The 16,468-nt window shown below is 36.1% G+C and overlaps 3 protein-coding genes across 4 annotated transcripts in view; 1 reads left to right on the top strand and 2 right to left on the bottom strand.

The window, feature by feature from the left end:
* LOC108971370 (phospholipid-transporting ATPase ID) overlaps positions 1–6,962 on the bottom strand; it is a 42,310-nt gene extending 35,348 nt beyond the window's left edge. Inside the window, exon 1 of one of the 2 annotated variants that reach the window (XM_018937380.1) lies at positions 6,617–6,962. The gene's annotated coding sequence lies outside the window, so the exon portion shown is untranslated. Of the gene's footprint in view, positions 1–6,147 lie in introns of both variants that reach the window. The other variant, XM_018937379.1, reaches the window with a different exon arrangement.
* A 2,029-nt stretch (positions 6,963–8,991) lies between these two features.
* LOC108971319 lies at positions 8,992–10,391 on the bottom strand. Its single transcript, XM_018937289.1, has 4 exons — positions 10,228–10,391; positions 9,962–10,163; positions 9,749–9,876; positions 8,992–9,625 (listed from the first exon to the last, which is right to left on the bottom strand). The coding sequence occupies exons 1-4, from the start codon at positions 10,286–10,288 to the stop codon at positions 9,177–9,179; spliced, it is 840 nt and encodes a 279-aa protein (XP_018792834.1). The 5' UTR covers positions 10,289–10,391; the 3' UTR covers positions 8,992–9,176.
* A 519-nt stretch (positions 10,392–10,910) lies between these two features.
* Positions 10,911–16,468, top strand: LOC108971413 (regulator of nonsense transcripts 1 homolog). Its single transcript, XM_018937463.1, has 6 exons — positions 10,911–11,669; positions 11,733–12,097; positions 12,169–13,025; positions 13,086–14,153; positions 14,222–15,327; positions 15,396–16,468. The coding sequence occupies exons 1-6, from the start codon at positions 11,490–11,492 to the stop codon at positions 15,462–15,464; spliced, it is 3,645 nt and encodes a 1,214-aa protein (XP_018793008.1). The 5' UTR covers positions 10,911–11,489; the 3' UTR covers positions 15,465–16,468.

The following is a 16,468-nucleotide window of genomic DNA, read 5'->3' on the forward strand; positions in this document are numbered from 1 at the left end:
CCAGGCTTTCTTTAAAAATTGAAAATGGGCGTGGCGTCGCCCACTTATGGACCAAAAACCATATCTCAGGAACTACTCGACCAATTTCAATGAAATTCGGTACATAATAATTAACACCCTGATGACATGTACGAAATACGCAACCACGCCTTCTTCCAATATAACGCTATTTTGAATTCCATCTGATGCCTTCTCTGTATAATATATACATTAGGAACCAATGATGATAGCGGAATAAAACTTGACACAAATACGGTAATTGAGCTGAGGTATCCCTTGTGGAAAATTTGTCGTCATCGGACTATAACTTTTCAATACAATTAAATTTTAATAAATTAAATTAATGAAAATACAATTCAATACTCAAAGTACACAAATTGATATAATCTAATTAATTTTACAGCAAAATAAAAAAATATGTAAATGACGGATAATGAAATCTCGATTATCACTTTATCATGTATAAAATGTTCGGTGACACCCGAACTTAGCCCTTCCTTACTTGTYTTTAATAATTTCTTTTTCTTTTTCAAATCCCAGGCAATATAATAAAAATTGGTCACGGAAAACTACTAAATCCACACAATTTCATGTTTTCAAGATATCTTCTAATAACGCTTGTGCGGTTAGTATAAAAATGGTTAATTAAATTTGTATTACTGCAAAATGTCAATTTGAGCGTAAGCCTTCGCAAATTTTCTAAAAGTTGACTGGTTGGGCTAGTTGATTTGACGGCAAGGCGAGTGCGGTCAATATGAGTCATTCAGAGCAGTGGCTTCTTGAGAGATGCAATTTTACGTGTACGCATTGAGAGATACATTTTAACATTCATTCATGCTCATATATGTACATATGTGTATATGTATATGTACATGCGTTTAAAATAATGACAATTAAATTATCAGAGACGGTAACTCCTTCTTTTATTTCGCAAACGATTCAGCTCAGTTCAGTGMAGAAATTCTAGTAAATGCGGGCAACACCAATATGTTTCCAGATTAGACTGTCATATTTTTTGGGAGCAATCAAAAACTTGTTTACTTTTCAAGCCAAGAAGAACTCTCTCTAGCTCTATACAGCAAAGAAATTCTTATGAACTGGTTAAGAAATTCGCAAAAAAAATCATGAGGAAATACATACATACATATGTACATACGTACATAAGAATCACATACAAGGAATATTCGAAAACAAACGTATACCACATATCAACCGGATATGTTGTGCCAATTCAGATAAAAGTTCCAGTTTGTCACATTTGTCAGCAATCAAAAAAATATCGACTCACGTGTGTATAAATATACATATGTACATACATATAAAGGAATGAATAATTAAGGAAAGTAAAAGTGAATAATGRGCACTTATTTCGTACTCTATTTTAAACCACTTAATACACTGCTTGTTWACAGATTAAAACGTATTCACTCAACTGATCATAAAGCGGCTCCAAGAAATTTGCCAAGTCAAAAGAATGGAGAGAAAGCGTGGTTCACAATTATAGATTTCGGAATAAAAACTGTAAAAGGTCAGAAGATAGTAGTAATATTTTAAGTTACTTTGCCTRTGATGAATAAACCAACATAATGCTACGTCTCCTCGCATAACTCGAGTTTTAACGCTGCAAAATCAGATGACCGTTTATCCCCCCTGCTTCGCGGTCGGGTGCAGCCCTATATAACAGAATGTAAGCAATATTTAAGTTTCCACGGAAATGACACATTAGCCATTACGGCATTTTGCTTTGTTAGAACAATATGAAGTTAATTTTCACACATTTTAGCATTTGACATTTGGAGAACACATATCAATACATACGTATTTGCAGATGTAAACACACTATGTACAAATGGTTGAAAGTAGCGAGTATGGAAATGGACTGAAGTGCAATTTAATTAGCAAAACAAATCAATGCGGTGACAACAGAGGATTTGCTTCCGCGCCRACAGCGCATAGGTGGCACATATGGATATTTATGCAAAAGAATATATATATATATATATGTATTATGTATACACAATGGCGCCATTCATGGAAATACGTGGCTTTGTTTGCTTCAGAACATGTGATTAGGTAAAGGTGTAAATATGAAGACACAGTTGACAAACAAGACCATACAATACACATGAATATAAGAAAACACCAAGCGTAATTAAATGGAGACTTTTGAGTTCGAGGCGAGCAATTGAAGGCTAAACAGCAAAGCAGTTGACATCCCCCAAAATAGTTAGTTAGCCCTTATATGACTGGACCAGCTATGGCGAAGTGAAGTGGYGTGGGACCGCACATAAAGTTGACGTGTTGCTTTTAAGTGCTTTAATCAAAGCTGATGAAACAGCTGACATACAAATAACAGGAAAGCTCGGTCAGCCATTGAGTAAAGTTTTGAGCACCAAGTATTTGGGATGACTATTATTATTTATTAAAAATTAGAACTTAGAAGAGTTAATAACCTCGAGTTTTATCCGATAATAACCCATAACTAAATAACAATAAAACAAGTTTAAATAATATTTTTTRAATAGTTGAAAATTATTTTGCAAAAAAATGTCTTTTTAACCCTCTTGGCCATTTTAAAACGCTCTAAACGAATACACACTCCGCTTTGAGTATCTGTTAAGTCCGACACATGAGCGATAATATATATAGCATAGCTTCATAGTAGTTTAGTTACTAGCAACTGCATGTGYTCGTGCAACAATTTTGAATTCCCCTCAGGGGTCAATCTTATTCATGTTCATGTTCATTGTCCGCCTGCAAGTAACACGACAGCCCAACTATAAAAAACAAAAAGCCAAATATCGCAAAAAGGATGCAATACAATAATATACTATCCCTATCAACAAACTAATTTACCACACGCCAACACAACATTCCACCGATTGTGTCCGTCCACTTAGGCCCAGTTTGTGGCGGCGACTTAATAAAGTCGTAAAGGSCATATTCAGGTCGCGGGAGCAATGGCGCTGGATGGTGGCTAATCGTTGTTAGTTGTTTTTGTTGCGCTGCTCAGCTAACCCTGGTTTTGAAATTTCATTACCAATCAAACGAAAGCGAAATCGTGAACAACATTGAATTCTGATGGCATCTAAAGGAATGACACTCGTGGGTAGTKCCGCYACTCCAAAATGTCAATGGTGTGGGCGTTGAGGAGTAATTGTAAATGAAATACAAACTTTCTAACGGACCGACCACGAACTTCGCTAACATACACTTACATACATATATACACATGCTCGCACAGAAATGTTTATATGTGTTTGGTGAGGGCTCCAATTGGCAGCGAAACTATTGTAATATCGTAAGAAATATGTAAACAAATATATCGAAAGAATAAATCAGAAGTGCGGCATAAAGTAAAAATAAAGCATACTCTCTCTCTTTATCTCGCTTGCTGAAAAGCTTGCAAAAGTTCCAAACCTCAAGTAGTTTGATTTTTTAGGGTCCTATATTAGTATAATTAATTTTGTAAGCTGCCGGGTCTGATATTATATAGAATGCAACATAAAAAGTAATGTAATGGGAACAATAGAACACAAGTGCGAACCAGTATTGAAGCTAACTGCTTCGCCTATAATTCATACTCTCGGGTTACCTGACAAATGGAGGTTCTACAAGGCGCCAGTGAAGACCGAAGTTTTTAAGAAAAAAACTTTCTCTACAGTAATATTCTTGGAAGCCTTTTAAGCTATGTAGGCCGCTATTAGCTATGTATACCTCCACAGTTCCAAGATTCATTCCTATATGCAAACATCTGTACGTATCCACATATAAACTTACTACTATTTGGTTAGACGAGATTCATTATGGATACATATCCTTGCATTCATACCTAYACATACATACGTATATGTGTCCATGTGTAAGTACGTTTGCCTTATGCCACGTAATTTTAATTTTATTTCATTGATTTATTTTCCGAGGTTTGACCGTATGTGAAATTTGAATGTGTGGTAATTATGGAATGTGCTGCAGTTCCCAGACCGTCAACACCATTAAACACATGTGTACATAAGCCACATTCATATRTACATACATATACACACAATAATCTATAAGTTAATATTGCTGATTGAACATATTTACGTTTTTACCAACAAATCGTACGAAAATACCCGTATTGAGTAGAGCACTTAAACGGAGCGGATTTGACCTTGGAAGAACACCTGTCAGGAGACGTAAAACTTTCAATTCTTAATCAATTCCTGGGAATCGAACAATATGGTTTAAGTTRAAGGCATTTCAGAAAGTCGTCGGATTCAAAGGACATTTGTTTAGAAACAACAAGCACATTAATTCAAATAAAGTTGATAATTTATATCAGAATCTAAAACTAACATATCTATACTTTTAATATATACTCTTAAATAGTCAAATAATAGTTATTTAATTTAATACSGATTTAGTGCGAGTYTTCTTAGCGGAGCTATGTTCCGGTTATATTCAATCACATCTTAATGTACTCAGCTGAGATACGTCTGCTTAGCCTTTTGCCTATGGAGCCTCTCTCAGGTTTATGCAAAAATATTGTATGTTTAATAAATTTCATGAAAAATAAGGTCCTAAATGGATTAAAATAATTTCACGAAGAAATTGAAATTACAACGGTACTACAAATTCTAAATCTTCTGTGAATTTTACGATTACATCTGCTTTACTGKTATAATATTGTATGTATTTCCTTCAAAAGGTGTGTTCTCTATTACACAAAGCTGTAGTATAAATATGTATATGTACGAGTATACGTAGATAAAATAAAACAAAGTCGGACTTTCTTGGGGGAAAACTCTTTTAACCTAGGATTCGTATTTCCGAAACTATTAAAAAACATGGTCCCTTAGCACAATTTTTTTTTAACTTTGGAATCTGTTTCTACTTTTTACAAAACGAATTTTCGAGAAGCACGCAAAGTGCTTCCACGACTAAGGGTGAACAAGATAGATCAGTAACTAACACACGAATATCACAGCGCATATTTGGAGAGTAAAATAAGATTATTTGTTTAATAAAAGTTCTTATTTGGGATACATAAAAGTTTTATTATATTTACAAACAGCAAATTGTAAGATTGCTCCACAACACAAYACAAGGAAGTTCCATAACAAATGTAATTGTATCATGCGTGGAGGTATCTGTTGTCTATGTCGAGATAAAATCACTAGATAAGCCTTTTAGAACCAAATTCATATCAAGCTTATATCACAATACATAGGTGTGTATTATATATATGTACATCATATGTGAAAGTAATATCATGAATCATGCCCACGAACATGGCAGAGCCACTGAAGTTYGCCGTAATTAGCGTTTCAATCGGACAAATGTCTGCAAAATTCGTTACCTTGTTGGCTTTTGTTTATGGCTGCGTGAAAGTTTAATTTTAATTGATTAGAACCAATGCTTGATTTTTCTGTGGCTTTCGGAAGTACATAATTTAGCTGCGTAAAACGTAGTTCAAGTGTATAGGTGTATATATTCATGTATATATATTTATATCATGAATTTAAAACTCATGCGCATTGTTTTTTATAAAGAAGTCAAAGTAAAGCGTTTAGAAAAGATCGCAAAAGATCGCAAAAGTTCGGCTTGGTGGTGGAAWGTATGACATCATTTTCGGCTGAATGAGTGTGTGCAGAAAGAGTTTGTATGATACATAGTATGTGCCGCGAAATATGCGTACACTCATTTCCACGTACTAGTACTTATGAGGATCCACTCTTTCTAAAAGTGCTSTGGGCATATTATCTAAAAATTCTTGTCAAAATCCAATAGCGATTTTTAACCACTTAGCCTCACTTATTGGTAAGTTGTTGATCAAGGGGCTTTCGTTAATGCGGTCGCACATCGGTGGCTACTGCAAATTTCTAAGTGCATAAAAAGATAYAGTCATACATACGCGGCTTAAAACTTGTTGTAACCACGAGATTAAATTAATCGAACATTTTTGCGTATTTGTTCAGATAGATCAATAGCAACTATAAAATATTCCAACGCTTGTTTCCGTTGCTTTCAGAACTGCTTACATAAGTACATACATATAACTTTGTTCATATCAGCACTTTGGCTATAATTGCGAAAAAAATTTTATTATTATTACTTTAGCCCCACAGTTCCCATAACCTCACATTAGAGTATTATTACATTTACCTTTCTGAAAGCTCCGTTTCAATAGCACTTAAAAGCACCATTTGTTACCCGGCCATTGGGGATACCTTTTAATTAAGATTAAAAGATCTGCGCCGCCGACCCGATAGCTAAATATCTGGGAATATTTGGAGCCTGCATATGCTTTCGTTGAAATTCTACCACTATGTAGACGCACTTGTGCAAAAATAAATATATACTCATATGTATGCTCATAAATATATTATGTATATGCAACGTGTTCATGTGTGTTCATTTTAATTCTTGGGCATCATCAACTTATTAACCGCGCATCATTAAGTATTTACACAGTATGACAATATTTTGTAGACGTAACTTTTTTTGAATCACAACTGGCGGTTGATAATAGTATCAAATATTGTGTGCTTGTATGAACTTTACATATCTATGTTAATTGCTGCGTTGCACCACTACGATTTTTATATAAAAACTTACAATAATTAATATGTACATGTATGCACAAAATTGCACTTGCGTTCGGTTCCAACAAAATCATTAATTCGTAATACTTGTGTGGTTATTTTGTGTATTTTTCTTCTATATTAATATGTATATCGCTTTTGCATTTACTTCACTTCACAACCCTATACTTGTAAGTTCGTGTGCATGTATGTATGTATTTAGGTACAATATTTTGAGGTCGATGTCGCGTTTTGGTTTAGTTGTTGACAAATGCCAAAAAATAAAAATAATAATAATTAAGAAATTAACCGACGAACATTAAACAACGAATAAAATCACACTCGATTCCACGACACATCCAACCTCTTTGAGACTTCCGCGGCAACTGAAACTACTTTCAATTCGTAACAATGAGTAAAAACATAAAGTAAATGCAAAATATTGTGTACATAACTGCGTTAGCATGTTTGTGTATATTAAAACCTATTGTACAAAAGCAACAAATAAGCAAATACATAAAGACAAAACCACCACTAAGCGATTGTAGAAAACAATAAAGGTAACTCATGCAGTTCAACATGCGACACATAGAGGGTGCCAAAACAGCTGCTCGAACTTTTCTCGKAAATGTGCAACCGGATACTGAAATTTACGACGCGACTTCCCAAAACTCGGAATKTTTCTCTCAGCGAATAATCTTATATACATATATAACATTTGTTGGTAAGCTGCGGTATTAGTATTATAAATATCTAGCATTAGCCGATTTTGTTCCTTAGATATCCTAATCAAGGGYCTTTCATATTGTCACAAATTGGTTCATGAAATCATGTTTCATAYCAAGAATGCTTTACCCTGTATTCTAAAGCTAAGGTACTTAGAGAATCACTTCGTTGACGGGGAGTTGTATTACAAGTTAACTAAACGCAACGATAAAAGCGATAGCGAGTGCTCGTACATAGAACATGAATGTGTATTTGTGTATGCAGTCGGAAAGCCACTGTTGCGTTTGGAGGCGGACGAAGTGTGTCGCGTGTGTGATGATGCGAGAACCAACATGAGCATGCTACTTGCCGAGGACGCGAGTGCACGAGTACTCGCCACATGATTCTCAGCATAGCAATCGGTGTTGTGATTGGAAGTGATTTTCCCGTAACAAATGATTTTGTTCCTTTACTTGGAGGTGACCGTTATATGATACGTACGTACAATTTAATGTGTCATGGGAGTTGGGTTTGATTTACATTATTTATGTGAACCTTGTTTAATTAATCATTTAAACCTAATATACCTAATGTGCTAGCATGTGAATCTATAATCAAAAYAAACTTTTAAATATGCGAAAACTTCAAGAAGGAAGTTTGTATTTTTGATACCGTTAAGTCTACGATCAGATGTTATACCCTTATATGTACATACATACATATGTTTGTAATAATAGTGATCGCCACCTTTATCCTTTACCAGAATAKTGATCACCATTATTTATGTATAAGTATCTATCGAAATCGGGAGTATAATGTTTGCAGGTTGGGTGTTACTTAAAATTAATTTTATTAGGGCGAAAAGCTCAAAAGGATCACATTTTGGATTAATCTTATTACAGTATGAATTCAATTAAATGAAGGTAGGTATGTCCAAACCACAGTCGAAACATATGTATGTATATACTGAGGTATGCTCCGTTGGCATCCCATGGCATCCGTAAATACGAACATGTGTACATACCAACGAATAGGGATAGCTAATACAATATGTGATCTACGTTTTTATGATATCCTGTAAATGGATAATCTAATTCATTAAACTTTAATTTTTATCGTCGAATAACTGATTTCTTTTAATTTTGAGTGGAGTATTTCYTAATAGACACGCAATCAAATCTGGCTATTGAGTGTGTGGAGTAAAAGTAGTTTAAAATAAATAATAAAACAAACGGGGTGAGCTAAATAAAAACATTTAATTAAAAACATTTTTGCTAGCAATCTTAATGTTCTATGTGAGTGTAGGGACAATGCTCTAAGAAGTAAAGTAAGTAAAATAAACTAATTGACTTATAAATGCTTTCAATTTATTTAATGGAAATATATTTTAAACATTAACGTTTTTAATTTGTGTGTTTTCAACATAGTAATTGAAAATCAGCACGCAACTCGCTGATAATACGAGTACAAATCTCAGCCAACTAGTAATGTAATAACTGTAAAAAGATGTGAACATCGATAGTAAATRAAGGTGTGGTATTAAAGGTTAAAGTGTCAAACTTAATTTTTTTTAAAGCAAATATTTCTTCGTAAGAAATTAAAAGCTTTTGCATTCAGTTTTCACACTTAAAAATAAATAATATAAATACAAATTCAATATTTTTATCGAAACTTTTAGATATACATATCAAATTAAATTATGAGTATAAAATTACTGGGTTTCAAAGTGATGAATGTGACTTAAATTTATTATGAAATGCAATTCATTATAAAATAATAGAGATATTTCGAATATTTGATATATATCTATATGATTTTCAATTTATGTATTAATGTACATAAGCATTTTCAGTTACTTTTGTAATATTGAAAAACTAATACTATAAATTGCGTGTTATATGTAATCTACAAATCATTACCATCGACATTACTCGGMTTTAATTCTTTCAATTCAGCTTCAAAAACTAAATTACAAATTTTCCTCTTAAGATGCACTTGTAGGTGAAGTGGAAGCTTCTTAACCGTTTTAGCCATACTTAAAAAAAATAAATCCATATCATCATATCCATTTGTTTCCACCACAATGGATCGGTTTGTGTTTTGTACCTTTGAAGAGTAATTATCCCATACTGGACTTTTTGTGGATTTTAAATTTTTTCTCACTGATATAGAATAGTTATTCGATTCCGCCACATCCCCACCATTATGGCCAACATTTTTTTCTACACTGTTATCGCTCTCACTTAGAGTATCGAAATTGTTATCATTGCAGGAGGTTTTGGAATCTCTGCGTGTATTGTGGTTCTTCTCAGGCGTCAATAGTCGCTTGCCGTGATCAAATTTAATTTTTTTGGCTGGAATAAAAAAAAAATTGGACTTCATTAGATAAATTTCATTAATATTATATAAAACATTTTTTTAATTTTTTGAAGCCAAACGAAGCCCTCTGATTTTCTTGCTAGTTCTATTTGACATACCGTTAGAGTGGTCAATGTCCAAGGAGTTGCGGCGGTCATTTTCATACTCAGTTATTAACGAATGCATTTCGTCATAATGTTCCCAAAGCGATGGTATTCCTGTAGTTCTGACTTCAATACGTTCCCTTCTACAATGATAAATATATCCTTCCATTTAGAAAATTAGTAAAGAAGTGTATACGTATATACATATGTAAGTGTTTAAAAAGTTACCGGTACTTCGAAGTCATATTGTGCATCTTTGTCTTCATTTCTATTAAGCTGTATTTAAAACCTTGCAATTCCATTTCCACAACAATCTCCATCAAAATGTGACTGTTTTTCTTGCAAGCGCGCAGTTCGTCCAAGTTGTCCCTCCATAACTGAAGGAATAACCTCTCGCTATCTTCCGTCCATCTATTGCGCCGCTTAATACCTTAAAACAGTATATGTAGTATAATTTTACAAATACCATAATTTGTTGTAATTACTATACTCACTGGTCTTTATTTCCTCTTCATCATCTTTATACAACTTGCAATAAACCGACTTTGAAGACATGTTGCCTACAGCAATTGGATCAATTCCAATACACTTTAATTACATTTAAAGTAATTTAATCAGAAATCGTTGATTTATGCATTTGTATGAACGCGTTCTAAACTTGTTTTATTAACTTTTCAGAAAAGAGCAGAGAACGATAGTTCTTCGATAATAGTTATTGATATGTGACGATATCGATAATATAGAAGAGGATGACTGCTACTATTTGAAAACAGCCAATTGTATTTCCCTCAACAATGGGCTATACTTAAATAGAATGGATCCGGAATTTATTAAGACTAATTTAAGGCCAATTTGGCAAAATTTTGAAAAAAATATTGAAGCACTTCAACTGCTCCTCATCCTCAGAATATTTTTCTTTTGTGGTGGAGGGAATTCGCCCAAAATCAAGAATTTTATTTCTATTTTAATCACACAGTTTTTCAAACCTCATCGATTTAAGAAACAAAATCTTATAGCTTGAGCACGCCGGCTGAACGTCATTCGCAACAAATTTTATCAAGATACATAGAAAAATATTGCCAGAAATCGTTTTGTCCGGGGAAAATAAAGTGGTCTTATTCAACTGTCAGTTTATTAAGCATTTCATTTGACGTTCAATTTCTTGAAGTAATCTGGCAGGCCTGTATGTAAGGTAAGAAAATGTGGGGGAATTTGTTGTACCGCCTGGTTTTACTTTTTGTGAAGTAATAGAGATAAAAAATCGACTGCATAGCGCAGATAATTTAAGCTTTGCGAACAAATATAACGCAAATTATATCTGCAAAAAAAATTGAATTCAATAAGATTGAAGTATAAATCATAGCTATTGACCTGAGAACTTCATATGAAAAATTAGTCGTCAGCAGATAGGGAGAAATACGATTGGAAACAAAAGGTATATTCCGCGTAAAAGAAAATCAGAAAATAAGCGAACGGAACAAAGCAAAACGTGACAACGACGAAATAGCAACCGTTTTGAACGTCGACTTCGTCACAACAACAAAGATTTCGTAGGTCATCTTGAAGAAAACGAGGGAGAAGGTGACAGAAAGTTTTTCGATTGYATTAGTTGGTAAGAACAACGACGTGGTTTGTATTTTGCGCAAGAGGAATAACCAAACCAAACACACAACCAAGGAAAAAGGAGAACTAACCACAAAGCAATAAAGAGAATTGTGAAGTAGTCATCAACGCGTTTAATTATTCCGCTACTGCAATGAGTGTAGACGCGTATGGGCCTAGTTCGCAGACTTTGACATTTTTGGATACAGAGGAGAATGACTTGATTGGCGCTGATACGCAGGCATCAGAATTTGATTTTCGCGACTTCACGCTTCCTTCTCAATCTCAAACACAAGCCTCCCAATTGGAGTGCATTGGTGGTAATGCAACACAGGTAAATATTTAATGCTATTCAATTACATATAGATGCAAACATGTTCTTTTAATATCTGTCCAGAGCAAATTGAATGTACTAACAAACAATTTGGCCGAGTTGCAATTTGAAGAGGAGGATGACGATACATCTATATTAGCGGTGAAAGAACTTCCTAATCATGCCTGCAAATATTGTGGCATTCACGACCCTGGCACAGTAGTTATGTGTAATAACTGTAAAAAATGGTTTTGCAATGGAAGGGGTAGCACATCCGGATCGCATATAGTTAATCATTTGGTGCGAGCCAAGCATCGAGAAGTGACTCTTCATTCCGAAGGTCCTCTTGGGGAAACTGTACTCGAGTGTTATTCATGTGGTGTTCGTAATGTTTTTGTTTTAGGATTTATCCCTGCTAAAGCGGATTCAGTAGTGGTGCTATTGTGTCGGTAAGTTGAAGATTCTAAGCAGATGCAATAGTTTCAATACAATTTCTTTACATTTTCGTTTTTTTTTGCAGTCAACCATGTGCTGCACAAAATTCTTTGAAAGATATGAATTGGGATCAAGATCAATGGAAACCTTTGATAACCGATCGATCTTTTTTACCATGGTTAGTAAAGGTACCCACCGAGCAAGAGCAATTACGCGCTCGTCAGATATCTGCTGCTCAGATAAATAAATTGGAAGAATTGTGGAAAGAGAATATTGATGCAACGTTTCAAGATCTTGAGAAACCCGGAATTGATACGGAACCATCTCAAGTGCTTCTTCGATATGAAGATGGCTACCAATATGAAAAAGTTTTCGGACCTTTGGTACGATTAGAAGCGGAATATGATAAGAAATTGAAAGAATCCCAAACACAAGAGGGCATAGAAGTACGTTGGGATGTTGGCTTGAACAAAAAAACCATCGCCTATTTTACCTTGGCGAAAACTGATTCTGATATGAAACTAATGCATGGTGATGAATTAAGATTGCGTTATGTTGGAGAGCTTCATAAGGCATGGAGCGAAATCGGTCACGTTATAAAAGTGCCTGACAATTATGGCGAGGATGTCGGATTGGAGCTAAAATCCTCAGCAGGTGCACCAGTTAAGTGTACCTCTAACTTTGCAGTTGATTTTATTTGGAAATGCACTTCATTTGATCGAATGACACGCGCCCTTAAAGTATTTGCTATGGATCGCAGTTCAGTGTCTAATTACATATATGCTCGTCTTCTTGGACATGGCAGACATGATGGCAGTGATGAACTCTTATTTCGCGGTCCCATCCCAAAACTTTTTAGTGCCCCGAATTTACCGGATTTGAATCGTTCCCAAGTATATGCTGTAAAACACGCACTGCAACGACCATTAAGTTTAATTCAAGGTAAATAAAATTAGTTTTTCATATTTATATTTAAAAAAATRACACTTTTATTCTCCTCAGGTCCACCGGGTACTGGAAAAACCGTCACCTCGGCCACAATAGTATATCAATTAGTGAAACAGCATGGAGGAACCGTACTCGTATGTGCACCGAGCAACACAGCAGTAGACCAACTTACGGAAAAAATTCACCGCACAAATTTGAAAGTAGTTCGCCTCTGTGCCAAATCTCGAGAAGCAATCGATAGTCCTGTCAGCTTCCTAGCTTTACATAATCAAATTCGTAATATGGAAACCAATATAGAGTTGAAGAAGTTGCAACAACTCAAAGATGAGACCGGTGAATTGAGCTCTGCTGATGAAAAACGATACCGTACCCTGAAACGAGCCGCTGAGCATCAATTACTCGAAGCTGCTGATGTTATTTGTTGTACCTGCGTAAGCGCCGGTGACGTGCGTCTAGCACGTATAAAATTCACTTCTATCCTCATAGATGAATCCATGCAGTCGACTGAGCCAGAATGCATGGTACCAGTTGTTTTGGGAGCGAAACAGTTGATACTTGTTGGAGATCACTGCCAGTTGGGACCAGTTGTAATGTGCAAGAAAGCAGCCAGAGCTGGTCTGTCGCAGAGCTTGTTCGAACGTCTAGTAGTTCTGGGTATCCGCCCTTTTCGACTGGAAGTCCAGTATCGAATGCATCCAGAATTGTCGCAATTCCCCTCAAACTTCTTTTATGAAGGCTCACTGCAGAACGGTGTTTGTGCTGAAGATCGCAAACTAAAAATTGACTTTCCATGGCCACAACCTGATAGGCCAATGTTTTTCCTTGTTACCCAAGGTCAAGAAGAAATTGCTGGCTCTGGAACATCTTATCTAAATCGTACTGAAGCAGCAAATGTGGAAAAAATAACTACAAGATTTCTTAAGGCTGGCGTCAAGCCAGAGCAAATTGGTATAATTACCCCATACGAGGGCCAACGAGCTTACTTAGTTCAATACATGCAATATCAAGGGAGCTTGCACTCCAGACTATATCAGGAAATTGAGATTGCTAGTGTGGACGCTTTCCAGGGCAGAGAGAAAGATATTATAATAATGTCATGTGTGCGATCTAATGAGCGTCAAGGTAAGTAGATCAGAAAAGTGGTAAATATTTTTTTATTATATCTTCAAATATCTTAACTTCGAACATAGGTATCGGTTTCCTCAATGATCCCCGGCGTTTGAATGTCGCGTTAACTCGCTCAAAATATGGCACTATCATTGTGGGCAATCCTAAAGTTTTGTCCAAGCAACCGCTTTGGAATCATTTACTTAATTTCTACAAAGATCGCAAAGTCTTGGTCGAGGGCTCATTGAACAATCTAAAGGAGTCCCTAATACAATTTCAAAAACCCAAAAAGATTGTCAATACCCTAAATATGGGCGCCCACTTTATGACCACAATGATGGCTGATGCTAAGGAAGCCATGATTCCCGGCTCCATCTACGATCGATCCGGGCAGTATGGTTATTCATCGGGGCCTATTAACGCGTCAAACTATGGTAGTAGTGGTCTAGGATTAGGATTGGGTTATGGCGGTAGCAATAACTTAGGATACGGAAGCGGCGCAGGAGCTGCACAAATGCAAGCAGCTGCAGCTCAGAATTTGAACAATTTTATGAGCGGCAATTTTGGCGCTATCGGAGCCCGACCCAGCGGTCCAAGTGGAACGGCAAATCAAGCAGCTGCTAATGCGCACCAATGGAACCATCACCACGATTCCATCAGCTACATTTCACCAGAACGAGCCCAAGCAGCAATGAACAACATGCCAGTGCCGGTTGGAATGTTCATGAACATGAGTAACATTCCGCCGCGCTTCTACAACCAACACCAACAGGCAATACAGGCCGCTGCGAAACAAGGCCGCCGAACTGGTGCCGGCCTGGGAGCTACTGGTATTGCTGTAAACAACAACGGCAGCGGCAATGGAGTCAGCAAACTATTTAATAATTTAAATTCTTCTCTCATTGGTGTTGCTAATAAAAGTCAAAATGTTAAAAGTCGTAACAGCATGCAAGCTCCTAATACTACACCGTCAACATCAACTAGCGCCACCGATATCGCTAGTGTTCTCATTGGGGCTGGYTCTACCGCGTCCCAGAACAATGCCCTGCCGCTCACCCAACAGAACATGTCACAACAGATGAGCCAACCGGGGGGCTTTACATTGTCACAACAGCCCGAGCTGTCRCAGGATTTTGGTCAAATTTCGCAAATAGATAGCATTCTTTCCCAAGATGTAAATTTTACCGCGGTAAGCTTGAAAATTTTAATATGATCCCGTTACTCAAACATTACCATTAACGGATTTTTTTGTTGCAGGGCAATCTCACCACTGATAGGATGAAATTCGGCCTGAATAGTCAGAGTCAATTCTCGCAGCCTTATTGATATAACGGTTGATTCCAACTACAAAAGCAAAAGCAGCAGCAGTCAGTTAAACCAACAATTCATATCAAACAAATACAAACTTTTTGATGTAACGAAAGAGAACAAAGAAGACAAGAAGCGTGCACACAAAACACTGCAGAAACAGCAGCCACAGATCTCTGATCGCATAGATAGAATCGAACTGAAGCGGAATTACGAGGTATAAAAAGAGAAGATTCCGTTTAAGCTACCCAAATCACAAAAGGATGCAATTTCAATCAGCGAATCAGTGATCGCATAAAAATGCGACTTCACAGCCACAGAGACAGAGTAGTATGTGTGCCACCTGTGCAAACGTGTGCTTAAATGGGTTAATTACGAGTAGGAGAATTTGGAAGCGACGACAAGCAGAAAACAAAATACAAACACAACAATCCACAATGCGATTTTATGAGAGCCAAAAGAACGTCGCACATACAATAGGGATTGAAGCATGAGTGAGCCAACGAAACAAAAAATTATTATTTTTAAATTGAGGTGAATGAAAGCTGAAGGCCTTTCATCGTACATACTTTATTTTCTTATATCACGACGAGCAGAACCAAAAAAGAAATGAAGCGAAAGAAATTAGCGGACACTCGATGTATTCCCAAAAAACTGAATATTGTTGAATAGAGTTTACGAGCATGGTTCATACGCTTTAGCGCCTCGAGGGCAATTACCGAGCCAATTGGCGGAAGTGTTCGATCGATACTTTTTATGGGACTCTCTTTGTATAGTGCTCCTCCATCAAAACTTCTACAAGATGATGTGTTTTTTTTTAGGAACAACGCTCTTCCTTTCAGTCCGGTGGAAATTCTTCAATGATGTCTGTGTGTATTGTGCTGAAGCATAGCGGGCTGTATTCCCCAGTTCTATTGCTCTTTGATTTTCCCCGCATAAATATATTCTAACTTTTAAATTTTGTGATTACGTTCATTTTCTGACAAGTGATTTCTAAATTAGCGACTAAATTTCACAAAAAC

Source organism: Bactrocera latifrons, unplaced genomic scaffold (genome assembly GCF_001853355.1).
Source record: "Bactrocera latifrons isolate USDA-ARS-PBARC rearing strain unplaced genomic scaffold, ASM185335v1 scaffold_34, whole genome shotgun sequence".
NCBI classification, from domain to species: Eukaryota; Metazoa; Arthropoda; class Insecta; order Diptera; family Tephritidae; genus Bactrocera; species Bactrocera latifrons.